Raw genomic sequence first — 27,219 nt, 5'->3', positions numbered from 1 at the left:
TTAGCTTGAAATAAAGGGTTCCTGCCATATGGAGAGAATATATAAAGGTGGGGAGTGACATCATGGTTTGTCTTCACTCCCACACAACTCAACTCCTGAAAGAAACTCTGGAAGACAAAAGATTTGGAACAGGGGAGGAGAACCCAAGCTGCAAGGCAGATGCAGCTTGTGCCCTAAGAATCTGCTTGTATCATCAGTCAGGGTGAGAAGTTGCTAATTCAAACCCCATCTATCTAATATATTAGGCTTAGCTTGCATTTTTGTTTATTTGCTAGGTAGTCTGCTTTGGTCTGTTTGCTATCACTTATAATCACTTAAAATCTATCTTTCTGTAGTTAATACCTTTGTTTTATCTTTTATCTTAACCAGTGCAATTTCAGTGAAGTATATGGGAAAATCTCCACTTGGTAAACAAAAGCTGTTGAATATCTTTCCCACATTGTGAGAAGAGCGAGTTAATTAATGAGCTTGCATGGTACAGATCCTGTGCAGAGCAAGACGGTATAATTCTGGGTTTATACTCCGGTAGGGGTGCAAGGCTGGGGAACTGGGAAGTTGGCTGTTGCCCCATGTTTGTCCATGAGTGGCTTAGGTAAAGCACCCAGGTAACTCAGTTGGGTGTGTGGTGCCATCTGCTGTTGTGTTGGGTGTAACAGGGCCTGGAGAGGCTAGCTGAGTCACCAGCAGAGCAGTGTGAGATAGGCCATCCCAACTGAATTGTCAGGGGGCACAGCAGTTCCAGCAGCTCCCAGACTGCACCCTGGGAGTGACAACCTCCCCACACTGCTCCTTGAGGAAAAGAGGAATTGGGCGAGTGAAAGGGAATAGGGTTCAAGTTACCCCTTCTAAACAGTCTCAGCCAAATGATGATCCTGGGGACAGCAGGGGCAGACATGGGGGAAATGGCCCAAGGGAGAAGAGATGACTGTTTCTTTAAGGGCCAAGAGCCAACAGCCTTTCAGTGTAGGGTGGGGCAAGGCTCCACTCCCGATCAATCATCTAACCAATCGAGACAAAAACCACTGGGGACTGGGGGGAAAGGGGGAGATAGCACTAAAAGTTCCCTGTTCTCACAGTGAAAGGGGAAAATAAAGAGGAACTGTTTGCCAGGGACCATCAGCCCCAGGAGGGAAAGGGGTGATTCACAGTCCCTTCCCAAGGCTGTGGAAGAGGGATGGAAAAACAAAAACAACACTGGGAGGAAGGACTATTGCTATCAAGGTTTTGTGTTTGAGATAATTTTATTTTGAAAAGACTTTTGCAGTCAGCCTAGCTGGAGCTGGACCAGGGAAATTTCAAGGACTTGCAGCAAGAGAGACACAAAGAGGGGCGCAGGATGATAAGTCCACCACACAAGAATTTCATGGAAAGGCCCTTTAAAGAAAATTCCTGTCACTTTCTGTAAAATATATTTTAAAAAACAAATGATGATAACAAAGGGGCTTGAAAAATACCGAGAGCACAGGAGGAGCTCTTAATCCTCATGCTTCAGGGCATAAGTGAATCAACAATAGGGGGCAGGAATAAATTTCTTATGGGGTTTGGTAATTAGTAATGTGGAGTATTATTAGAGTATTTCACCTTCTACTGAAAAATCAGGCATTGATCTCTGCCAGGCTAGACACTGGACTACGTTGCCCATAGGTTTATACCAGCATGGCCATTCCTGGGTTCCTAAAGAATATTCATTTGTACATCTTCTCTCTGTAACAGAGTAAATACAGTACCTCTACTGCATCCACAGCTTTGATGTTATGTAGAATGAATTTGATTACTACAGGCAAATCTTCCAATTTTACAGCAGGCACAATGATCATAGCAGACTGCCGCACCTAAAAGGAAGAGCAATAATGTGTCATGTGTAAGACTGGGGTGCCAGGGAGATGTAAAATTTATTCTAGAGCACTAGCACCCCTTTGGGGACACGTAAATAATAAAATAGTCTTTAATACACTCAAACAACTAACCTGCATTGTGCTCAGAAGCAACCTGAACATGAGATTTGTACCATTTCAGCACAAACACAGGCTCTGACTGGAAGAAGCCATTGTACCTCACCTCCATTCTACATTTTCACCCTGCTGTACAGTTATCTTGCAGGTGTTGCCTTGACAATGAGGTGACACCTCATAAAAATGACTGCCAGTCAGCAGAGACATGACTGATGCTGTATCAGCAGGGATTCATTCTGAGAGGGGGCTGCAGAATGGTGCCACTTGTGCCTTCTTCAGCAGCATTCAGTATTAATAAAAGACAAAATAAAAATACAGAGACTAAGCCCAGTGCCAAGTCACTGAATCTCCCTCAGCTAATATACAGGAAGAAAGGCTGCTCTTTCTCATTTCAAAGCTCTTCCTCCAAGCCACTTTCCAAGAAATCATGATCCACAGTGGGGTCCCTTTAAACAGCCAAAGTCAGACAAGCAGCAGATGTCATCAATATAAACTGTCCTCTCTGCTCCTTTGCCTCCATGTGCAGCAGCATCTCTGACAGGCAGCCCACAACCCTGTTTACAGACTGTAAGCTGGTGCCCCATGCAGTAGCGCCACCCTTTGGTTAGACAGGGAATTGGACAGTCGTCTCAGATCGACAGGTCAATTAGTCTGCCCTTCTTGTCTGGGTCTCCATAGTTCTTCTGGAGGCAAGGACATTAATTTCTGTCCCACTGGGGTGTACGGGCTTCCCCTTATGGTTGGCAGGGGTTATCTGGTCCTTTCCTAAAGGGGCCTGGAACCTCCTTTGGCTTTTAAGTCTCTGTTAAGGGGTTGGTAAGAGAACTCAGGCACACCCACTCCACTAGATTCCAGCTCAGGACCCTTAAACCCAGGCAAGCAGGCAGAATCAGTCCTTAACAATTTTCCTGCAATACTCTGAGCTCCTTCCTACTTCCATTGGCTCTGTAGGCTTCTGCGGCCCGTGGCGCTGGTCATCCATTCTTTGGGCTGTTGTCACTCTGGGGAGGCTTCTCAACAGCTTGTTGGCAGGACCCTCTTTCTCTGGCCTGCTTGCTCTTCTGGCAGCCACCCCACCCTTCTGCTTCTAAGCTCTTTTTCTCCCCCAGCTGCTGTGAGGCTGCCAATCAGCACTGACAGGCAGTTCTTGCTTTAATTTCTTGGTTATCAGGCCAGCATGGGTTCTATACACCCCCATGACACAGACCTTTCTCTCTTTTTAACTTGAGATGCACAGTGGAATTTCCATAATGGGGAAAGATGACCAGTGGTTCTGAACAGAGACTGGTGATATTTAATAAAGATTCTCAGAAAAAAATGGTGAGCTATGAAGTGGCATCATTTGCAAATGAGGAAAAATCATTCCCAATGGCTGGGGAGAATTTACCATCACTGACAATTTTTAAATCAAAATTGGATGATTTTCTAGAAGATCTACTCTAGGAAATATTTTGGAGAAGTTCTCTGGCCTTTGTTATACAGGAGGCCAGATTAGATGATCACTATAGCCCCTTCTGGCCTTGGAATCTATGAATCTATAAAAAAAAACTTATTTAGAACAGGCAAGGCTGGAAAAGATAGCGAGGATCTTCTCAGGAAGTAGGGTAACACCATCATGGCAAGGTAAGGGAATGGGCAACATGATTGCCAATGATATTCAGTGCTGACAAGTGCAAAGTAATACACATTGGAAGGGATATTCTGAATACTCATATGTTGCTGGATTCTAATTGACTGAAGCCACTCAAGAGAAGACACCTGAGAATTCTTGTAAACAGCTCAATGAAAACTGCTGATCAATGTCAGTGATGGTCAATAAAACAAACAAGATGTTTGGATGCAAAGCAAGGGGCTAGAGAAGAATATGGAATGTTATATAAATCACTGGGATGCTCTCACCTAGAATACTAGATTATATTCTGGTCACCACATGTCAAAAACTAAACAGCAGAAACAACAAGGTTTTGGAAATGGGCAACAGAAATGATCAGAAGCTGAAGTGAATTCCATATGAAAACAGCCTGAAAAGACGGAGTGTTTAGTTCAGAAGGGACATCATAGAGTGACACAAAATAATGAAGATGGTAAGTTGCGTGCTCCTGTTCACCGTTTCTCATAATACAAGATCAAGGGGACAGTCAGTCAATTAAATTGAAGGGCAACAAATTTAAGATGGATAATTGTTATTTTTTTTTTAAATAACAATCTGTGGAACTAGGTGTCACAATAATATCACTGAGGTCAAGAGTTTAACAGGATTCAAAGGGTTAGGAAATTTACATGTATAATGAGAACATCCATTTACAATAGACAGGGTAAAAACAATAAGGGAAATAAGCCCTTATGTTTCAGGGCATAAACAGTTGCTAACTGAGAATGGCACATCCTCTGAGAACACACCATTGCATTATAGCCAGAAAATCTTATATAAGTCATTCTCAATTCACTGCTTTCTCTCAAGAACAATTTTATATAATAGGCTTATAGATTCAAATGACTTTCCTGCCACCTTTTCCACTTTGGCTGGCACAGAAAGACTCAAAGGAGCTGGTTTTAACACAACACTTGGAATGATCAGAGCAGTTCTAATATTTACACTTCTGTTTAGTAGAGAATCTCTTACCTCAGCCAAAAGTCCTGCATCAAGATCCAAACTGGAAAGGGCATCCAGGATCGGAACAGTTAGGCGACTGTCCCGTTTTAACAGCTGGCTGATACACAAGAAAAATATTGCAGACAAATAATTAAAAGTTTTTTATTAAGTGGAATTATGCAATTATAAAATGCTAGCAGTTTCTCCACTCACTCCAGAATCTCTGCAACAGTGACAAATATATGCCAAGGGCATTATAGAAAATGGTTACTCTGGAAAAGATTGCTTCTCTCTGAACACAATCAATTTGGGATCACTATAATTGAAGTGGACATGAAGATGAGTAAAGTTTACTATTTCTCATTGTTAGTTTGGGCAGGATTGGGAGCAATGCCTAGCACTTTCCAGTATAAGCCTCAGTTTTAAGGTGGAGCAAGGACTTGAAATTTGACAAGGACTGGTCCTGGGGTCAGTGAGATGCCTTTTACCACCCCCTAAAAATCCACCCAGATTTGGCTAAATTATAAAGCTCTGAAAATCACCCATTTGCCCATGCTCAGTAGAGCTTTGTTAGAGGCTTCGTTCTTTACATTTCTGAACATTCCATGTTACTGAGCATGCTCTGGTCCCACTGACCTTCCACATGCCCCAGTCACGTTCTCAGGCCCAGCCTCCTACATCGCGGACCCAGAGTTAGAGCACCAGGCCTGGCCGACACTTAAAAATCAAGGTTGACATAGCTATATCGCTCACAGTTGTGAAAAATCCACACTCCTAAGCAAAATAGGAGTTGACCTAACCCCCACTGTAAACGCTGCTAGGTTGAGCGAACACTTTGGGGAAGTGGTGTTCCTATAGAGACAGAAAAGCCCCTTCTGTCAGTGCAGGCTGCAACTACATTGTGAGGTTATGCATAGCTACGCCAGTATAGGCCCCATAGTGCAGACATGGTCCCAGACAGGACACAAGCACAACAGCAGCATCTTTCCCTTTGGCTTGTGGGGAAAGTGCACTGAGCAAGGACCCACCTTCCACTGACTGGTGTTAATAATGTATTGAATTTCACAGTCTGTTACAGGGGCATGAGGACTTGCCCAATAAACACAGTAAGAGACAGGCAAGTATTATAACCCATATTTCACTGAGTGGTGGCACAAGGTCATTACCAGTGCTGTCTGTAACCAATAAACTCACTACCCTCCAAAGCCAGGAAAAGACTTCACAAATCTTGATCCCAACATTACTCTGCTGTCTTGTAGACAATTACGTAAGATACTATGCAACTTGCAAAGTGTATGTTGTGTTCCCGCAGGTGGTTGGTGCACATAAGTGTTAACAGTATTAGGCCATTACCATCTATTCCTTTAGCTCAAGCAGAAAAAATCTGTGCCGTGGCGCTAAAGGTGCTTGGTTCAAAATACGCTGATGACCCAAGCAGGGGTCAGTATGAATCCATATGATGGAATTTCTGTTTTTTCAGTTTCTTTTTAAAAACATATATGAAGTTGCATACAAAAAAACACCCAGCACTAAAAGAATGTTAAGGTTACTCAGCCAAGCAGTCAAAAGCTGCCTGCGCAAACTTAATTCTGCAACCTTGTACATACACATTATTACATATTTATTATTATGAATTATTTTTATTGCAGTAGCACCTAGAGGCCCCAGGTGTCCATTGTGCTAGACATTATATGGAGGTACAAGACAGTCACTGCTCACAAAAATTTAGTCTAAGGCCACGTTTTAGTTTAGTTTAGTCTGAGCCCTTCCTTAGATCATGGGATGATAGTCCAACCACATTCATCCCCAAAACCAATGCCTCAGATCACCCAAGCCCTGCAATTGCTTTGACATGCACTCCCTGAATTCCACCTGATTGCTGGCACACTGGCTTCTAATTCAGCCCTTTCAAGAAGATGGCAGGAAAGATAGATTTAGCAAAGGACGTTTTTAACCATAGTCCCTTTACTCTTAGAATGCAATAGTGTTATAGATCTTTAAAAACAATGTTCGAAACGCACCCTCCCCTTAGTCTGATCTCACGCCTTTTGTGAGTCCAGAGTCTTGCCAGTATTTCAGTCTAGGCAGAGCCCCTCCTGCCTTCTCTCTTTCCAGCCCATTTTGCTTACATGTTGCAGTGACCAGCCCACCTTCGTAGAGAACCCCCATCTTAAATATAGGGCTGATCTCCACTACACAGTTAGGTTGACCTAAGGCAGCTTACGTCAACCTAATTATGTCAGTGTGTACACTATAGCCTTGCTCCTGCCGAAGAAAGTATCTCACTCCGCCGACATAACAACTTCACCTCCACGAGAGGCGTAAGGCTTATGCTGGTGTAGTTAGGGCAACACAGTATCTGTGTAGACACTGCATTACTTACATCAGTTGTTGGTTGTCTTGCAGGAGCCATGAAATTGACAAGAAGGTCGGGCTGCTAAAGTCCAGCTGCCTCCAGCTCCCCTTGAGAGCTGGGTGGCTGGACCCCTCTCCCGCCTGAGAGCTGGGGCAAGAATGGACCCTGCTCCCATTTGGGAGCTGGGAAACCTCAGGTGACTTCCCCCACTCCCAGTGGGGAATGAGGGGATGGGAGGAGAGAGACAGCTCACTGTGAGCCCGGGAGTCTGTGGAGCAGCCAAGGTCCCAACAGGGAGCTGCCTGCGGAGCTGAGAGACCGGGCTCTACTGCCCCTCTTAAGTCAGTGGAAGCACTCCTGGTGAGGATGTGCACCACTGACCCAAGGAGGGTAGTGTGGACATGTACCTACATTTCTTGTGTAGACTTACCCATAGTCTCTAACTGCTTCTGCCATGTGCTCAGTCTGAGAAATTCCAACCCCTTTCCCCACCACAATTAGGTGTTGATGTAGACAATCCATTGTTCCATGTGGATGATCCAGTATTTAACACACATTAGAGTTGATGGCCCTAAATTGCTCTGTGATTGTTTCTCAGTCATAGTTCTGTGCCTGGGTAGAACCTCGTCCCCATTCTCCTTCCTTTCTCCCCCTTCCCATCGCTATCCCCACCCCTCCACCCTCAAACCTCCTGCTATTCTGCGGAAACTGACTGGCTGAGGGAGTGGGGGAGTGCCACTCCAGAACTAACTATGGACCGCCTGGGGCAGGGAGACACCAGAGCACATGGGTACAGACTCTGAACTAGGAGTTGCTTGGAGGAGAGCCAGCTACTGCACTGGTGCTTGCGAAACGGGGACTCTTACAGACACACAGCCTGGAGACAACAGGACTGCTGAGATAGCACAGCAAGACCCAGCAGTTTGAGCTCACAGCACATACTAGCATCAGAGTGCACGGACAAGTTGGACTGACCCAAGCAGGGCTTACATTGTGGGGGGAAGGGAGTCTGGGCATGTGTCTAGCTAGGCTCAGGGGTGCTGTATAGGGATAAGGGATTCTGTGTAACTTGTGCCAGACAGCCTGACCTGGATCTACTCCTGGCTTTGCCTGAGTTAGAAAAAATGTTGTTCTATTGTTGACCATGGTGCCTGATCTAGGGAGTTAACCCTGACCCCACAGGAGGGAGGATTAATGTTTGTGCAGAGACATGTGACTGGGACCTGGGAATGCCCCCCATCTGACATAGTCACTCAGATAGGTGTCTCACACCCTTCTTGAGCAAGGCAGTGTCTGGGATACAGCATAATAACCTGCCCCAGGGCAAGATTAGACATATGCTCAGCCCCTACAACAAAATGGATGTCCTACACCAAAATGGAAGATACAAAACAAAGTGGAGTTCACAATTTGATAAAGACATATCTCACTTCTGGAGCACTGCGTAGCTGGGAGTAAAGCATACACAGTGAAGAGGATTAAGAGACAGCATGAGTGTCAGCCTTACCTAACCTCTCTGGCAACTTCACTTTGCTGGGAATCCTCCAGGATCTCTGGCAAGCTGGTAATAATGTCATGCTGGATTGTTGCCGGAGAAACACTAACCATCTGCATTAGTTTCATGACTAGATCCTGCAGAAGAGGGAAACATTGGGATATGACAATTTCATCACCACCACTACAGCAAATTGAAAAGGAACATGGCCTTCTCACTAACCATCAGCAAAAACCCAGCACATTTTCACAGCAATGACATTATAAACACAATGTCCTATGCTTATACTGGACACAGCCATAACACTGATCTACAATTTTTGAGAAGTCATCTGCTTCAGAGATAAAATGTGATATTTATTATGTATTTTGATGTGCTGAATTCAAATATGACAATTAAAACAACTGATTGGCTACTGTTTCTAAGATATTTAAGTTTTTACATTTTATGTCTATGTATATTGTGTAGATAGTAGAGTTTTAATCATAAATTGTAAACCTAGGTCTTTTCATTGTGTTTATGGTTATAGTTGCTTTACATGATAATATTTCACCTGTCCTGTTTATGCAACACTTTAAAAATCAGCAAAAGGGTTATATAAATAAAATTTATTATGAAACAAAAGGCAAAAAACTATTATGTACATAGTTTAGTTCTATTCAGTGTCTACTCGGCGCTTCTTGGCTTGTCTCTTGTATTCATTAAATGGAGCATCTCTTGTCACTGTCCAGCAATAGTCTGCAAGCATTGATGGGCTCCATTTGCCCTGATAGCCTGCCAGGAGATTCCACTGCTGTAGTCTGGAGCCCAACAGCTCTGCCTTACTCTTGGGTAGTTCCAAATCCCTGAGAAGGTCATTCAGTTCACCTTGTGTTATGAGGTGTGGTTCAGAGGAGGAGGATGGGAGAAAATGTAGGTCCTGTGACATTGATGGTTCGGACCAGAAGTTTCATCCTCTTCCTCTTCCTCGTCTGACTCAAGTGAGAATGATTCTCATGCATCAGGAACCGGCAGTCCTTCTCCGTGGGGTACTGGGCATATAGCTGATGGAATGTTTGGATAATGTACAGTCCACTTTTTCTTCGACACACCTTTCCCAACTGGAGGCACCATGCAGAAGTAACAATTGCTGGTAAGATCTGTTGGCTCTCCCCAAATCATTGGCACTGCAAAAGGCATAGATTTCCTTTTCCTGTTCAACCACTGGCGAAGATTTGTTGCACAAGTGTTGCAGCATATGTGTGGGCCCACCTCTTGTCCTGATCTCCAATTTTGCAGCCAAAATAAAGGTGATAGGCTTTCTTGACCATAGTGGTTATACTGCGCTTTTGTGATGCAAAAGTCACTTCACCACAAACATAGCAGAAGTTATCTGCACTGTTCACACAAGTATGAGGCATCTCTGCTCACTTTGGCTAAACAGAAATGTGTCCCTTTGCAAAATCAAACACTGACAAATAAGAGTACGACACTGTATGATTTCTAGAGCTGATATAGGGCAATTTGTTCAGCAGAGTGATGTAAGCTTCATTATGATTGCATCATCCATGACTTCTAGGAATAACATGATGCAATTCATATCATGTATGATGCAATATCAGCTTCAGATTGCATCATTCATCGTTTTGCCTAAAAAGCAAGTACTGTCCAAACCCAGTCATAGATTTATTCATAGATCCAGTCAAAGATGTATTTTAGTCATTTCTGGTTTAAATTGAGATCTCTTCCCTTTATAACTCACATATCCTCCGCCATTCCCAAGTCAAGGGTCGTATATACTGACCCAATAGCATATCTAGAGCAATCAACAATTTTAAGCATCATTTTCGTTCTCAGTGACCCAGAATTAGTAAAGTTGGACTACATTTATTTCAGAAGCATTTTGGCTGTAGAGCAGTGTAATCATTGTCCTCGTGATTGACCACATTTAAATAATAATGATACCTAGCACTTTTCATCAGTAGATCTCAAAGCACTTTACAAAGGAGGTCATTATCCCCTTTTTCAGATGGGGAAAACTGAGGCCCGGGGAGGTGAAGTGACTTGCCCATAATAACCCTGCAGGCCAATGGCAGAACTGGGAATATAACCCAGATCTCCTAAGTCCCAGTCCAGTGCCTTCTCCACTAAGCCAGATGACTATTTAAATCACACTGTGATTTTTAAAGCATTGCATATTTTGCTGTTAAAACTCCAATTATTTTGCTGGGAAAAGGAGACTGGAAGATAAAAATAACCAAGCCTTTACAATTGACAGCAACTCTCTTTCATTCAAACCACTATGGGACAGTTGCTCTCATTTATTAGTAATGATAGTTGGTACTGAGTAATCAACAGAGATAGACTGTTCTAAAAAAAAGAAACAGAAGGAAGCAGAGAACACAGAAAGCAAGAACAATTATACGGAATCCTTCTCTAATTCTCTACCAGACTCCTTCATCCTCATTTACCTCTTGCCCATCTAAGCAGCAGTTCTCAAATGTGCTGATGGAACTGTCAAATCAAGTTAGCTCTTCAGGTTCACTGACATCCATTCTTTTCAGTAACAAGGCCAGGCAGTTACACAACAATGAAGTTCTTCAGTTCAAAACAACTTAGGCCATGTCTACACTATAGGCACTTGGCGGCATAGGTACGGCACCATAGCTATGCTGCTGTAAGCCTGTAGTGCAAACACAGACCACAGCAATGGAAGGGTTTTTTCCACTGCTGCAAGAACTCCACCTTCCTAAGTGACAGTAGCTAGGTTAATAGAAGCATTCTTCCATCAGGCTAGCTGCGTCTATACTGGGGGTTAGGTCAATATGGAATTTTCATACCTCTGAGCACCTTGGCTACATCAACCCAAGTTTTAAGAGCAGACTAGGCCTCAGATCAAGGCTCTTTAAATGAGACAAGTCAATATGCCCCTGACTCCCATTGAAGTCAATGGGAGGTCTGTCACTTATTTCATTGGGAGTTATGTCAGGCGCTAACTCCAGTACGGACTCCTAAGTGGGTGTTTCAAATGCACAGCTAACATTCGAAGTCCTCAGGCTACAATCTGAATGGTCTGCCAGGAGGAAATAAGGAAAATAAAAAACAGTCCTAATTTTGAGTTGTCAGGGGACTGTCCCTGCAAATCTAAATGGCCTCTTGCCAGCAGGTGATCTTGTCTTTGCTGTGGGGTAGCAGGGAGTGGAACATGTTCCTTCCTGACATCCATTATTGTACATTTTCTCCTACATTCAAGAAACACTGCAAGACATTTAATGGTCAAAGATATCTTTAGTATGATCATAGTTGCTCCATACTTATACCTTCCCCCACTATTTACCTCACTGACCCACAACAACTCCTCTAGTAATTTGATGCCTGAGCCTGTATCCTTACTTACCTTGGGTGAAATCCTGGCCCCACTGAAGTCATGGGGAGTGTTACCACTGACTTCAGTGGGGCCAGCACTTCACCCCGGACTTTAATTAGACTAATTCACAAGGACTACAGGATTAGACCCTTAGTCTGTACATATTAAGGTTCGGCCTGCATTAGAACAGTTGCACTGGTTCAACTAAACCAGGGGTCAGCAACCTTTCAGAAGCGGTGTGCCGAGTCTTCATTTATTCACTCTAATTTAAGGTTTCAAGTGCCAGTAATACATTTTAACATTTTTAGAAGATCTCTTTCTATATGTCTATAAATAACTAACTAAACTATTGTTGTATGTAAAGTAAATAAGGTTTTAAAAATGTTTAAGAAGCTTCATTTAAAATTAAATTAAAATGCAGAGACCCCAAGACCAGTGGCCAGGACCCAGGCAGTGTGAGTGCCACTGAAAAATCAGCTTGCATGCCGTCTTTGGCATGCGCGCCATAGGTTACCTACCCCTGAACTAAACTGTCTTTAATCTGGTTAAATCAGGGCAAACACCTAATATAGATGCAGACGCATTGAAATCACTTTAATCCTCACTTAAATCCTCATCTCTTCTATATCTAGTGTTCTCAGCCATTCAAATGTTTACGATTTGTATTAGATGGGGCTGTTCTGCATTCCACAACTTACACATGCGAGGTATTAAAAATTTCCTCAATATCTGTGGGGTTAACACATCTTCATACTGGGACAGTGCATCATGACATTATGCTTTACAAGAACAAGCTGTCAAGCACTTGGATAAAATAAATTAGTACTGGAGAACAAACTTTAATAGATTGGAACTTCATATATGGTACACCTGAAACTTCATAAAGATTTAACTAAGAAACCAAATATAATTTACAGGGCATTTCCCTTCACCTAACTGTCCTAACTTTGTGGACTAGACTTTTTGTCCAGTCCTCTTTATTCCCTAGATTCTCCTGTGGCCCTCTGCTTTGGGAGGGACACATGCTATTCCACATGCTATCATTATCATCAAAATTTCTATCAGCCCACATATTAAGATCTGCAGGTCAAATCCTAAGATTCATAATGGCTATTGTCATAAACGGTTTGAATATAGTATTAAAAGAGAAAGCCCTAGGTTTTCAACATGTTTTGGTTGTTTGACCTCTCCCATACTTTTTCAGTATGTGCTTGTTATCATCGACAAGCAAAATAGTTCTCTTATCCCATCTGAGGATGCTCAAAGAACTAAATGAAGAAAAGATACTGCTGACTGCACCGTTAGTACTTACCTTGCTGTCAAGTATTTTGTCAAGCCATTTAAACTGATTGACAATAAGCCGAGGGAAATTGGTTCCAAAGGTGCCAACACTGAAACATCAGAACAAGTGAAATACAAGTCAGTTGAAGTTATCCTACCGGCAGAGCCAACACCAGTCTCACTGTTAAGGAAGACTGTTAGAGAAGCCAAAGCTGGAAACAATGTAGAATGACTGTCCATTTTTCTCCAGATTCATTATTTTCCTGATACATGGTTACCCACCATGGTGCTAGACTTTGAAACAATAGCATTCAGCTAGAGGAATTGGTTTTTGTTTTAAATATTAAACTAGTTATGATGTGGTGCCCGTAGACAGAATGAAAGTATGCAAGGCAAATTCAGCTAGACAGAGAAAGATCATGTATTTACCAAAATAAAGGGCATGGGGAGAGAAAAGTGCAACTGTACAAAATGCAAAACTGCAGCAGAGGCTCTCACTGCTAGCTCTCAGTTAGTAAAGGAATTTCTGCTAAATATTTTTCAAAACTATGGAGATTAGCAGGCTTTCATGGATTAGCTACCTGCAAAATTTCATTTACAATCACTGCAGATTTCAGTACAAAGTAGGGCGAACCATTCACAGTTCTCACTTCCTAAGCATCCAGAAACCAACGGTTATGAGTGTGTCACCCGAGATAGAGCCTCAACACCACAAGCATTCTGGCATGCAAATGAGCACTCAGTGTGACTTAGCTTCTGGCCTCCTCTATCCACAAATAGCTTCAAAACTGGATTAGTGAAGAGAGTTCTAAAGCTCTGCCCACACTACAGCAGAATCCAGGCTAGCCATAAATATGTTTAGCCCATGTAAACATTAACAGAGTTTGTAAGTATGATATTGTAAACATGTGTAAGAAACAATTTTTACATTAATATTTTCATTAATAAATGTTAATGGAATATTAATATAATTTAGTTTTACTGATCATTTGCATATTTTCAAAAACTTTTTCTCTACCTTGTTTTGTAGCTTGTATGAGAGCAACTTTAAATATAAAGTTTAATTACATTTTTGAAGGGGAATTTTCTAGTTGTGGTTGGTGGTGGGAGGGGGGCTATTTGTAGTTTTGTTTTTATTTTTCCAGGAGTGTGAAATAAGAAAAAAAGGAAATCTGAAAATTAAAATCACACTGTTGTAAAAAGTTACATGCTGATAAGCATACTCCTGAGCTATGTAAGAGTGGGGAGTCTTTGCTGTGGAGTTCCCGAGTCTCACAGTACAGGGGAATTTGGAGTTTTTGAGGTGAATTGCTGAAAGGGATCTCAGTTCTTTCAGATCTAAAAGTCACTGTTGTACTCTGGACTCTGCTGGGACACCTTTTAATTCCACTCCCATAATGCCTCTGCCTTTAGTCTTGTACTGGGCAATATACCCAATGTAAGCACCAATAGCCAGTGAATGCACACCACATCAGGGGGAATTCCCCATCTTTAGGCTTGTCCTCTGCTATGTGCTGCCCAATTATCTTGAGCGCTGAGTACTGTATAGTACATTGCACTCTCCCTTCCTCAGATTCAGTGTTTTCCCAAATATGTAAATAAGGTCATTTTGGTCAAACTTTAGTCATTGATTAAAAGCAAACACCTGGGATCACACTCAACAGACAAGGTTTCAGTTCAGGTCAGAGAGAAGATATTAAGACACTCACGTATCAAAAAAGAACTCCGGAAGCTTCTCCAATAACAATGTTATAACAGCAGGCTAAAACAGAAAAGGAAAAAGGCAGTATTATGCTGCTGATTTTTTTTTTTTTAGACTGTGCTCGTGCTCAGAGGTCCCATTCAGCACTGAGCCCAGTGCCTTAGGCACTGCATGTACACAGAGTATAAGGGACCCAAAAGCATGAACAAGAAACTTTGCTCATTGGAATTCTCCTCTCATGAGCACAGACAGAACACACACAGCGTGCAAACCAGAGGAAGATTCCTGCAAAGTGGAAAACCTTAGTAGTTAGGTGCACCCCTAGACCAGAGTCACAGAGACTGCGGAGCCTATTCACCTCTCACCTACAGGAACAAAGACACATAAACAGGGCCACTTGCTTGCTAGGTTTAAAGTATCAAGCAAAATAACTCAGGAGTGGCAATGAAAATTAGTTAAAAAAAAAACTGTATGTGAAGCCACACTCCCTTCCCCAGACTCCATTATGTAACCTCTCCTGGAGGCATCAGAAACAACCACTACGGTAAGGCTGAAAAAAGTTTCTATTCTAACTCCCTACTTTCACACACACTTTCTATACAAAACACTCCCCTTCGTGGCTCTAATGTTCTCTACTTGGCCTCTGCCCAAACAGGATTTTTCAAAATTTATTTAAAACAACCATCATTAAAATGTTTGAATTACAAGAGGATTAAAAAACGAGAAACATTTTCCCTCCTGGCGAGCCCTGCTCACAGGTGCAGCAGCCTGTAGCAAGGCAGTTACTGCCCTCTGCCTCAGAGACTGTTGTAGTGCACATATGATTAACAAAGTGTCTTGCAAGGAAAGGCTCTGTTAACATGAAGCATTGTCACAACACACTGTGCTTCATATAGCTTTGTTCGTGGGACATGTGCTAGGAAAGTAAATCAGAAAACTGAATGGTAATGACTAGGTAATGACCTCTAGTCGGAAGAGTATAACCATGCAGTATGCTGCAAATGAGACTGGCATGCTCTTGCAAGGTAGTGGAAGAGGACTCACAGAGCCTTCCAATCCAATATGCTTTGCACAAGGACTAGGCATAATCATAGTCCTTGTGCTCCCCAAACATAGTAATTGCTTCCTCCTAGTGCCTTCAGGGAACTAGCTACAGTAGAGGGAGCAGAAAAGAGACAGTGACATGGTCCTGCCCCCCTTCCATACCAGCCAATATAGCTAGCCAACTGTGGAGGAGGGAGCAAACTGCCCCAAGGCAGTGGCACAACATGAGCACTCTCCTGAAGTTTAAATACATTTTGCTAGAACCAAGTAATTAAGGGATTTAACAGATGTTACATGGGTATGGGATTCTTTGCTCTTAATGTACATGTTATTACTAAATAAAGATTGAAGGGTACATTTGTAAGCACCTGGCTTGGTTTTGGGCATTGTACATATAATATTCCTAGGGATTCCAGAAGCTTTGGTCAGGGGCAGTTCATTTACAGCTCTCACAAAGATAATCCCTTGTGAGGCTTTCAAAACTGTGACAATGGGGGCCATAGAGATACCTTGATAAAGAGAAGAGAATTTTTTTATAGAAACCTTTCCTGCTTCTCCAATGGGGGAGCTGACCCTCCTCACAAAACACGGTAAGTTCCATCTGGGCGACTGCATGGTAGGATTCTCGCCAGCCCCACGTCCCCAGCATGGAGTGACAGGGCCCATGGCTAGAGCAGCAATTGATCAGCAGGTCTCAAGATTCGAGAGTAAAGGCTGAAGCCTGGAATACGGATGTTGGGGCAGTCCTTCATGTCCTTATCAATCCTCTTCTCTTGCCTTCCTGCACCCTCCATTGATTCTTTTCCCTAGTCACATCCCTCACTTTTCTGACCTTTCCCTTTAAACCGGTAGAGCTGTGTTGTAAAGCTCAGGACTGGAAAAGCAGGGGAGCTAGTCTGCACTGAGGAGCATCAACAGATTTGTGCATATTAGTACTTGTCTGCAGTGTGACCAGCTCTATCAGTCATCTACTTTCGTAAGCATTAGATGTCCCCAAATACATTGTCACAACTGAAAAGAAGAATATGTTAAAGTGTCCTTACCTGTAAAGTCTCAATTCCAAGCAGTAGTTTAATAAGGCTTTCACAGTATGAATGAACCAAATTTCTGCCCCCAAAAAAATGTTATTGTTAGGAAAATGCATGATGTGAGCACGTTGCTTTTGTCCAGCAGAGATTAAAACGAACATCTACTTAAAATTACAGCAGTATCCTTTTCCTATCAAAAACAAACCCTCAGTCAAAGAGGGAACTTGGTCAGGGTGCTGGTGGTGCTTGTGGATTTAACTCTGAATCTTGCTGTATATGGCAGTGGGGAAATAGCTGTATATCAAATATAACCCTGCATTTCCAGACCCTCCAAAGCTTAGGGCCCTTTAGAAGTGTTTATAAAAATTTGTGGTTAGGCACTAGATGCAGTCAGTTTTAATACTCTTCCAATTTTAACTATTTTTAACTATTGTTATTTAGACCCTGTGAGAGAGGAAGGTCTCAGAGCCCAGGCTCCTGGCCAAGGTCAAGTGTCTAGACTGCAATTTTTAGCCCTGCAGCCTGAGCCCCATGAACCTGCATCAGCTGACCCAGGCTCAGAGACTCAGTGCCGTGGGTTTTTTAATCACAATGTAGATGTACCCCGAGAGTCCTCTTTGCACTGAGATCACCCTCTGTATGGGAAGAACTGGCTTTGTTCGAGGTATCATGCTATGCCCTGGCACCAGCAACTCTGCCAAGCCTCCACTGATCTACCATACTAGCACGTCCATGTGGAAGCAAGTGGACAAACTAGAGAATGAGAAGAGAGGTGAATTGAATTCTACTAACAAATCTGGGGACTCAGAAACTGACTAGATACTTTTGAGAGAGGAAGATGATACAAGCTACACATTTCTTCAGTCCTAGCAGAGCTATGGGAAAAATCTGAGTTGGAGCAATAGCAACAGCTGAAAACTCAACTGCAAAGCTCCAAAAGGGAACTCTTTGCCTGACCGCAGTCAAAAGAACTTACTAGAAGGGTGCCTCAGAAAGACCAAAACCTGTCTTACACTGGAAGCTGGAAACTTGAGAGGGATTCCCGAGATAGCGGTACCATAAAGAAGTTTCTCTCGACTAGGCCCAGTTGTTCTTGGGAATAGCCAGGGGAAATTTTAGAGGCATAAACAATAGTTCATTTAAATTATAAATCAGCCTTGCTCATTTCCAGCTCAAGCTCTAGAAGGAGCTTTGGCTGGGAGAGCTGAGCCTTTAGGGTTTTCCTAGATTTTCTGAAGACACTATTTAAGCAGAGGATCTCCACCAAGTCTTGTGGATTTTCTGTCAGACTCTGAAACTCGCTCCCCAGTGTTACCCCTATTCCTAACTCCCCAGTGTCTGCTCTTACCATGGTTCCTGGAGTATAATCAAGGAGGGCCAAGAAAAGGTACTGTACCACTCCAAAAGTAATTGCTTGTGGCCCAAGTCACCAGCTAGACAACTAGTATGCCCAAAGATGCTGCACCTCTAACTTACTGTGATTTAAGTGCATTCCCCTGTCTAGCCATTCCTTTGCCTGAGGGATAGATCCTGTCATTGAGCATAAATTCATAAATTGGAAAAGATTCAGAAAAAAGCCATAAGAACGATTAAAGGATTAGAAAACGTGCCTGATAGTGGTAGACTCAAGGAGCTCAATCTATTTAGCTTAACAAAGAGAAGGTTAAGGGGTGACGTGATCTCAATCTATAAGTACATACATGGAGAACAAATATTTGATAACAGGCTCTTCAATCTAGCAGAGAGAAAGTATAACAAAATCCAATGGCTGGAAGTTGAAGCTAGACAATTTAAGACTGGAAATGAAGATAAACAGTGCTAATAATTAACCATTAGAACAATTTACCAAGGGTCATGGTGGATTCTCCATCACTGTCAATTTTTAAATCAAGGTTGGATGTTCTTCTAAAATATCTGCTCTAGGAGCTATTTTGGGGCAGGTCTCTGGCCTGGGTTATACAGGATGCAGATTAGATGATCACAGTGGTCTCTTCTGGCCTTGGAATCTCTGGCTGTCTATATTAAGTGCTAATGATTCCCTCCTCGTGCGCACATACTTGTGCTAGCTCTCATCAAGCTAATGGAAGTATAAATAGCAGTACAGCAGTGCTAGCTAGGACAGTGGCAGCAGAGGCATGGCTTAGCCATTCTGAATACAAACCTGCCTGGAACTGGTGGATACATACTTGGCATGGCTAAGCTGTGCCTCCACTGCCACTACCCTTGCTACCAGGCTACACTACTATTTATGCTCACGCTAACTCAATGAGAGCTAGCATAAGTCTGCACATGCGAGCAGGGGAATCAAACCCCTACCTTGTAACGTAGGCATCGCTAAAGAATCTATGAAAGTACACTTGGCTTAACAGAATGGCTGGCTTAACAGAATAAACCCTTCTTTCTATGAAAGTACGTCTGGTTTAAAAGAATAAACCCTTCTCCCCACAATCAATTTTGCATTGTTCAAGCAGAGCCTAACTCCTAGGGGCAGGGAGAAAAATGCATTTTCTCTGACCTCGTACCCTCGCCTCGCACTGGAGCACAAGGCAGAAGGCAGTTCCTGAACTGGTCTCTGTCCTTAATGTGAGTCTCCAAGCCACTGACGAACTCCTGCACAACCTGCAGAGAAAAAGAGAAAAGTCAGCCACTGACTGAGTAGGAACCCTGATCACCCACTTTCCTTTAGGATGGGCTATTTGTGCAAAGGATGAGGGGGAAGAGGAGCTCTGTGCTAAGATAGCCAAGGAGCACCCAGATGGACAGGAAGCTGCAGGCAGAGATAAACTGGAGGGGAAGCAATACAATGGGCATCTTAGAGATACAGCATAAAACCTACATTACAAACTAATTGGGAATTGAGGAGTTCATAAAATCAAAAAGTTGTTAAAACTGAAAATCTCAAAATTGCTGTATCTCTGGTGCAGTATGGTGCACCGCATCACTTTCTGCTTGTCCTTTAAGCTGCTGAAAAGCTCTTTCAAAAGCACTAAAGGCCTCAGAATATGAAGAGATATTACCTGTTCTTCCTCAGCATCACTTTTGTTATATGATTTTTTTTTCCTGTCTCGAAAAATGGATCATATAACTGGTCATTTGTGAGACTGGTATTGGTAAAATCGAGGTTCTACTGTACTCTGATCTAAATAGCCTGCAAATAAAATGCTGGTTACTCTACAAACTCACTCTAAGGTGACAGGTTCAAACCCCCTTCATCTGCTTGAAAAGGGCTGAGTCCCAGCTGTGACTTCTCCCACTGCAAGCGAGAGCATGGTGTCCAATACAGCAAACAACAATGTCCAAAAATAATTGTGATATTGAAACAAGTAGCCTCAGAAGTTTCATATTTGGTCTGGCTGTTTGAGGTGGGGGCAAGGAAAGAGAGGAAGGGAAAACTCTGGCAATATGAACACACTTAAACAAAGAGTGACCATTCTATTACTGGCAGCTAACAGGCCAATTACTTACAGAACAATGATCTGACAATTTTCCATTCAAAAGGTAAGCTTGCCCTCCTCCCTTTGCGTGTGTCTTTGTCTCTTACACCCTTTGGATTTCAGTTCTCTCCCAAGTCACATTTTCTTGCAGTGCATGCCTGAGGAGGAGGCCAAGATGGGCAGAATAGAGGTCATGGCCATGGACACAGATGTGCAATGCTTTGTCTTGGAATTGTTCAAGGCCACTTTAGCAGCATGGAAGCCAGATGAGCTTTGACAGGTGCAAGTGCAGATTACCTCCAATCAACCTATTAGTGGCTGGTGAGTCAGACATGATAGCTCAAAAAAGATGGAACCAGAGCAGGAAGGGTGATGGGAGCCAAGGGGAGAGGGGAAAGAGTTGAGCACAATTTGGGGGATTGGTGAGAGGGGGACAGACAGGCATCTGAGAAGAATTGGCCCAAGAAGCAGCAGCAATATTGCACCTATTTGTACTCAGAAAGGTGGCAGAAGAGGGTTGGGGCCATTAGGATACTACTTGAATTGGCTATATTTGCCTATCTCTTTTACTTGACACATTCCGCACTGCCAATTTTGGGTGTGCAGCACCAATTAGCCTATGTTAATAGCCTATTAGCATAGGAAGCGGCCATACAGCCAAGTAGCGCACAGATTTTAAACACTGGCTTCTGATGAAATTTATGGTGTCAGCTACATACACGTGGATAGAAAGGATGCTTCCTCAAGATCTGGCAGAGTTTTTTCTGGAAGGTTGCTTGATCCACGGCTAAGGAGAAAGTCAAGAGTAAATCATTTTAGTCATGCAACATACATGTTAGGTCATACATTTTAGTCATGCAAACTTCACAGTATTTCAGCACCAAATACAAGTTGCTTTGCAGATTACAAGCAGCTACCCGCTGGAGTTTACAAGTTCACTTCATCTAGAGTGCCGAGTTAACAAAAGCCTGACAGATAGTATTACTCACATTCCCTCCATCATGGCAAAATTGAAGCGGCTCTGATGAAATTTAAAGAAAAACCAATGTGCAGCCTTCCCAGTCTTGCAGTCAGCTGTATAGCTCACTCCTAGTATGGAGACCCTGCCAGCCCATTCAAGAACACAAACTGGGGAACCAAGCAGCAGGGAAGGGATCCCTTGGTTTTCCTTGTGTCCCAATGAATACAGCATGATTAAGATCTTTCCCCTCCAGCTCAAAGTCCCTAACTCCTATACTACTAAAGAAAGACCATTTAGCCCAACAAGATACGACAGCAGCTCTCCAGCAATATCAGACTGCTCTGTCCCCACAAGCACACCCTATATTTCTACTATTCCAGCCACTCTAAAGAGAAGCAGCAAGTCTCTGCCAGAACCACTTCAGTTCGTCCAGCAGCCAGTAAAAGGGAGCCACTGTGAGAATATTAAAATATGCATCATGAGGATGTTAAGCTTGCAATGCGCCAGACACAAAGTACTGAATGAGAAATTTGACTTGGGATCCCCATGTGGCAATGAAGCTTCTGCCAAGTCCAAAAAACGACAAAGTGGCTGATTCAAAATAATGCAACCACTTCTTCAGAACTGCTGACAGCTGTGCTTGAGCTGGGAGAGGAAGGGGAATGGTGGTTTCCATTTGAAGCTCTCTCACTTTAGTGCTCCTGCCTTTGCAGCTAAACCCCATAATATTTAAAAATAAAATCCCTACTTCACCCATTTTATGTAATGGGTTAATAAGGAAATAGGAGAAAACATCAGAGCAACTCCCAGAGCCTTATCTCATTTAATCCTTATCTGTACACTTACCATCTTCCAGCATTCTCCCAGCGCGGCCCATGTATGTATACCTCAGAAAAGTGGAAGCAGTGTGCAGCAAATAAGGCAAGTAAGGATTTACTCACTGAACAACGGAGATCAAAATAAAGGTTTAACAGCTGCCTCATTCACTGCACATTGTCCACCCTGCATATTGAATACGGCAGAAATCATGTAATTCAATAACGCGCATGAGGTTGACTTTAACTTTGGCGCTTCCTGAGTTGAGTGCTTTATTCTGATACCCTAAACTCCTTTTAATCTTGCTTTTTGGATAGATATATACATCCACAGCCACAAACACAGCACAGAGTGCTAAATCCATACCTATGTCATTCTGTCTCTCCCCAGCATTCAAAGAAATTCCTGCTGTTTTGATGAGCTGTACAAAGACGTTATCATTCTCCACCACTCCATCTTCGGCAGAGGTCTTCTCCTTGCAAGAGATCCGAGATTTCTTTGTTTCTGAAAAAAGCAAGGCTTATTATTGTAGGTTAAACAGATGCAATAAGGAGTAGGGTTCCTTAGGAGAATTCACTAACTCAAGATAAGCCATACCTTCAGATATTCTGTGAAGAGAGGCATTACCTTTGAGGGTCAGACGAGTGGTCTATCCACTCCGCTGCTGTCTCTGACAGTGATCAATAGCAGACATTTAGGAGGAAGATATAAATCACCTAGGTGTGCATTACCATAGCATAAGGGGAAATCTCTTACTAGCCCCAGCTGGTGGACTGTTCATGACCTAAAGCATCTGGTTTAATACCAAGATTTTCTTTAAAGTCACTGTCACCATTAACAAATTACTGGCTGAGCTTGGAAGACTTTGCACTCAACTTGATGGCATTTCTCTGTCTGTCTGTGAGGCAAACAGCTGTGCATCTCTCTCTGTCAGTGTTACAGAGGGTGGACAATTTATGAGTTTACCCTGTATAAGCTTTATACAGAGTAAAATGTATTTATTTAGGGTTTGAATCCAATTGGGAGCTGGGTATCTGGGTGCTTGAAAGAGGTGACCTTCTAAGCTGTTTTCGATTAAGACTGCAGCTTTGGAGGCGTGGTTCAGACCCTGGGTCTGTGTTGCAGCTGGCTTGCATGTCTGGCTCAACAAAACAGGGTTCTGAAGTCCCAAGCTGGCAGGGAAAACAGGTTCAGAGATAGTTTCAGCACACCAGGTGACAGTCCCAAAGGAATCACTGTGACCCCTCTGAAACCTGTCTATAAGGCAATCACTTTTGAATACACATTCAATCAATTCTAACTCATCAATGCTTAAATTGGGAGGAATGGGGAACACATGAAGCACCTGCTAGCTCTTTAGCACAGACATAAACAATTGCAGAGGTGCTTGAGGCTATCAAAACAACAAGCTGATGGCACTCATTAATGCCTTCCAGCAAAATAATACCCCATCTCAGCTCTGCCCATTCTCCCAATAGAGTGTAACATGTTGGCACCCTGCATGACGTGTGTAAGCTGGAAAGCTTGTCTCTCTCACCTACAGAAGTTTGTCCAATAAAAGATATTACCTCACCCACCTTGGCTCCCAGACAGAAAGAAGAGTAATTGGTGGGAAGGGGGAATGGAAAGAGACATGAACACATCCATTGGGGGGGGGTGAGAGAATGGGGGATGCTGGGAGAGGGAGGGGAGAAAGGGGACACCGAAAGCCCCTAGCATGAGGGAAAAGGGGAAAATTGGAGTAATAAGGGTTCACCCAGAGGCCCTGCCATGGAGGGAAGGAGGAAGGGGGGAGGGGCACAGAACTCCTGCCACAGAGAATGGACATGCGTGACACTGGAATGGGAGGAGGCGGAAAGGGAGAGTACACAACTCCTGGTGTGAGAGAAAATGGGGGATCCTGGTATGGTGGGGAAGACAGACTGGGGAGTAATGAGCAAAGGTGGGAATAGGAGTGCACACAGAGACTGGCATGCGGGGGGAGAATGGGAGACTCTGGAATAAGGGACGTGGGGGCCACACAGGCATGAGAGAGAAGGTGGAAATGGGGTGAGGGGAATGGGGCACACAGAACTCCTGGTGGGGGAGGGAGATTGGGGGACCCTTGTACGGTAGGAGGGGGACTAGAAGTACATTCTCCCCACCCTGCCATGGTGGGGAGAATGGGGGACCCAGGAATGGGGGCACAGAGAACCCCAGTGGGGAGGAAGACTGGGAAAACCTGGTATGGGGGACAGGGAGGCACACACAGTCCCTAGAATTGGGGTGGGGAGAGGAGGCATGGTGAGGGGAGTGGAAATGGGGGGGAACCGAGCCACTGGCATGTGGGGACAATGGGGAACTCTGATATGGAAGAGATGGAATCATGCAGCACACAGAACCCCTAGCGGGAGGGAGATAGAGGGGAGTTGAAGAGAGTCCCAGTGTAATAGAAGGGATGGGAGGGTGTCACATAGGGAACTTGCGGGGCGGGGGGGGGGGAATAGAGGAAAGCAAGGCGCCCCTAAGCTGTGCAACAAGCTTGGCTGACACAAGCTATGAATCATGCAATGCCTTAGTTATTATGCTAGGTCCTTTATTTACAGGCATCTACAGGAGGCACATCCCTGCCCTGAAGAGCCTACTCTCTCTCTCAGTTCTTCTACCATGTCTATCACTGGGATATCTGAGCACCTTGCATATTTACTAGAGTGGAAATGAAGTTGCTTTCTCCTTTCTGCATTCAGCAGAGAAGTGGCTGTTTTTTTTTAAATCTGTGATTTTAGTAGAATGGGCTTATTTTGGGGGTGAGGAGGGGCTTACTACTTCCCTCTAATGGCATTGAGGCTTGCTCCCCTCAGTCCAGAGAGAGATAAATGCAGAGATGGAGGAAAGGAGGCAATTAGATTTTTCAGACCTGGTAATATCCGTGGTTTTGTTATTTTGCATTGTACTGTGGCTCATCAAACGTTACCATTTTATATTCTGCAGGGCCTTTCTGCACAACACGTAACTTTACTGGAAAACTGGTATGCACCCTGCCTGTGAGCTGTTGCCCTCTACCAAAGGAATTTCACTTCAAATAAGAGGAGTTTGATACACATACGTGGTAATTCTGCAGTCGGACTGTCCGCACGAGCATCAGATTTGGACAACTTTCGTTTTGAAACCATGGCAACAAAATCTTTGTTGTATTCTAGAATAATATTAAAAAAAACAATTAGCAATTAGGCAGAGATCAGTTTTTACTTTAAAATTTGTAAACAAATCTAAAGTGAATAGAGGAGAGGATATAGTGAAGGAAAAGTGCTCCAGGAATGCAGACTGCCCATTCAAAGGAAATGAGAGAGATCTGTTTAACGAGCATTATTCTTTGCACAAAGCCCTCTTCGATGCAGACTGAGATCAAGGAGTTCCAGTTACAATTTAAATAGCTTGGTGTGTCACTTTTTCTAAAATGCAGTTTATCAGAACACCAGGCTCTGAGTTTCTGCATTTCTTTCAGCTGCCAGTTGAATTAAATGGTGAGTTAACTGGAGTATCCAAAAAAACCTCAAACTGCGTACACTTGTAATGTTGAACAGTCAAATGTCAGGAAATCCCAAAGACGAACATGCAACCATTACTGTATTCCCCTGGGTGCACACCCATCATGATACAATCTTCAATTACATCATCACATTAGATTTCTCAAATAATATAGCTACCATCACTTACTACGATTATGGGCACATTGTAAGTACTAGGAGAGAGATAGATACTTTGTTTCTATAGCTTTCAGAAACATGTCTAGCATTACTCAATATTATATGTAATTTTTTTTTATATAAAAAAGGGACATAGGTAAAAAAAAAAATACTTTTTGAATTAGGCATGTAAAATGGTAACCGGTTAACAGATAAGCATCAGTCTTACCAGTAATATATTCAGTAAATGGTAAGGGGGCTGAGGCTGGGTCCGGCAGCCGGGACCCTGGACGCAGGGCCAACAGTGGAGCCTGGCATAGAATGTGGGGGTAATGCAGCAACTGTAGTTGCAGCACCTATGTTGTGAACTCCTTAACAGTTAAACATTTACAATTTTAATAGTTTAAATGGTTACTTTTTCTAAACACTATTTACATCCCTATTTTGCATGCATTTTACCTATCATTGTCAGAAATACACTAATTTTAGGTATTGATGTAGCTATCAGAAGAAATGTGTGGATGTTTTTCTAAACAATTTGCTGTAGCAATTATTCTGGGGAAGTTCTATGGCCTATGTTATGCAGGTCAGACTAGATCAGTGGTTACAACTTTCTTTGTTCTCCAAATCAAGAGAGCTAATTTAACTCAGACTTGGCTCAAAAATATCACCCTGAATCAGAGACTAGGTCTGGAAATTTCAGCCCCAAAAGCAAGGCTTGGATTGGCCCACTGTACATGCATGTGTCACACTGGCACCTCTTTGAGCTGCCCACTATCTTGCCCCTCTCATCAGTTCCACAGGCCAGAGACAGTGATACTAAAATTCAGAAGTGCTACTTACCCGACACTATGGAATAGAAACCTCAGCTCAGACAGCTACTTTGCCATCAGAGGGAGGACTAACAACCAAAGGGAAGTCAGAGTTGTCACTGAGGGATCAGCAGGAGCCACCAATCCCACACACCATTTCCTGTAGGCAAGCAACAGGAGGAGCAAGTCTGAGGAGCTCCTGTTGCCTGCCTACTGCCGCTCAGGAGTACCACTGTGCTCCCTGCATACAAAGAGAAGGAGCATCTGCACAGTATCAACACAGCATCCAAAGAGCTGTGAGTTCACCCAAGCACACTTGGGTCCAGAGACCTGACCCTCTACTCCCCACCACTCTGTCACAGCAGAGGATGTGAGACCTCCAGCACTTAATCCAAAGACTGTCAATGCACCCAGCAAAAGACCAGAGCCCTCCACTGAACTGAGAGCTGGAACCTAAGACTTTCAGTGCTTGGAACATCAGACTTCTACTGGAGCCATTCACCCCTAGGTACGGGGCAAGTCAGTGCTTTTACCATCCCCATCCAGTACAGATTGCCACCAGGAAAGGCTCCTTTAATATACTATCTAATCTCTAACAGGTGAAATTCACTTCTATTCTATACTTTCTATGTGCTAAGGTTGTGCCCATCACCATATTACCTGAGGATGTTAGCGGATGGAGCTTAGGTTGTGGGGTAGTTGGTAGAGTACCAGCTCTATTTTCCCCCAGTTTG

At 43.4% G+C, this 27,219-nt stretch overlaps 1 protein-coding gene across 3 annotated transcripts in view; it reads right to left on the bottom strand.

The window, feature by feature from the left end:
• The window catches only part of FANCD2 (FA complementation group D2), a 158,656-nt gene extending 133,488 nt beyond the window's left edge, over positions 1–25,168 (bottom strand). For all 3 annotated transcript variants that reach the window (XM_050959975.1, XM_050959976.1, XM_050959977.1), the window contains exons 1-10: positions 25,094–25,168; positions 22,375–22,512; positions 20,951–21,018; positions 19,313–19,416; positions 16,813–16,876; positions 14,733–14,785; positions 13,055–13,133; positions 8,409–8,533; positions 4,576–4,663; positions 1,728–1,832 (exon numbers count right to left, since the gene is read on the bottom strand). In XM_050959975.1, the coding sequence (XP_050815932.1) occupies positions 1,728–1,832; positions 4,576–4,663; positions 8,409–8,533; positions 13,055–13,133; positions 14,733–14,785; positions 16,813–16,876; positions 19,313–19,416; positions 20,951–21,018; positions 22,375–22,512; positions 25,094–25,160 (891 nt within the window). In that variant the 5' untranslated portion in view covers positions 25,161–25,168. The remainder of the gene's footprint in view (positions 1–1,727; positions 1,833–4,575; positions 4,664–8,408; positions 8,534–13,054; positions 13,134–14,732; positions 14,786–16,812; positions 16,877–19,312; positions 19,417–20,950; positions 21,019–22,374; positions 22,513–25,093) is intronic.
• Positions 25,169–27,219: the final 2,051 nt, after the last annotated feature.

Source organism: Gopherus flavomarginatus, chromosome 6 (assembly GCF_025201925.1).
Source record: "Gopherus flavomarginatus isolate rGopFla2 chromosome 6, rGopFla2.mat.asm, whole genome shotgun sequence".
In the NCBI taxonomy this organism is placed as follows: domain Eukaryota; kingdom Metazoa; phylum Chordata; order Testudines; family Testudinidae; genus Gopherus; species Gopherus flavomarginatus.
This window is presented reverse-complemented; position numbering and strand designations above follow the sequence as displayed.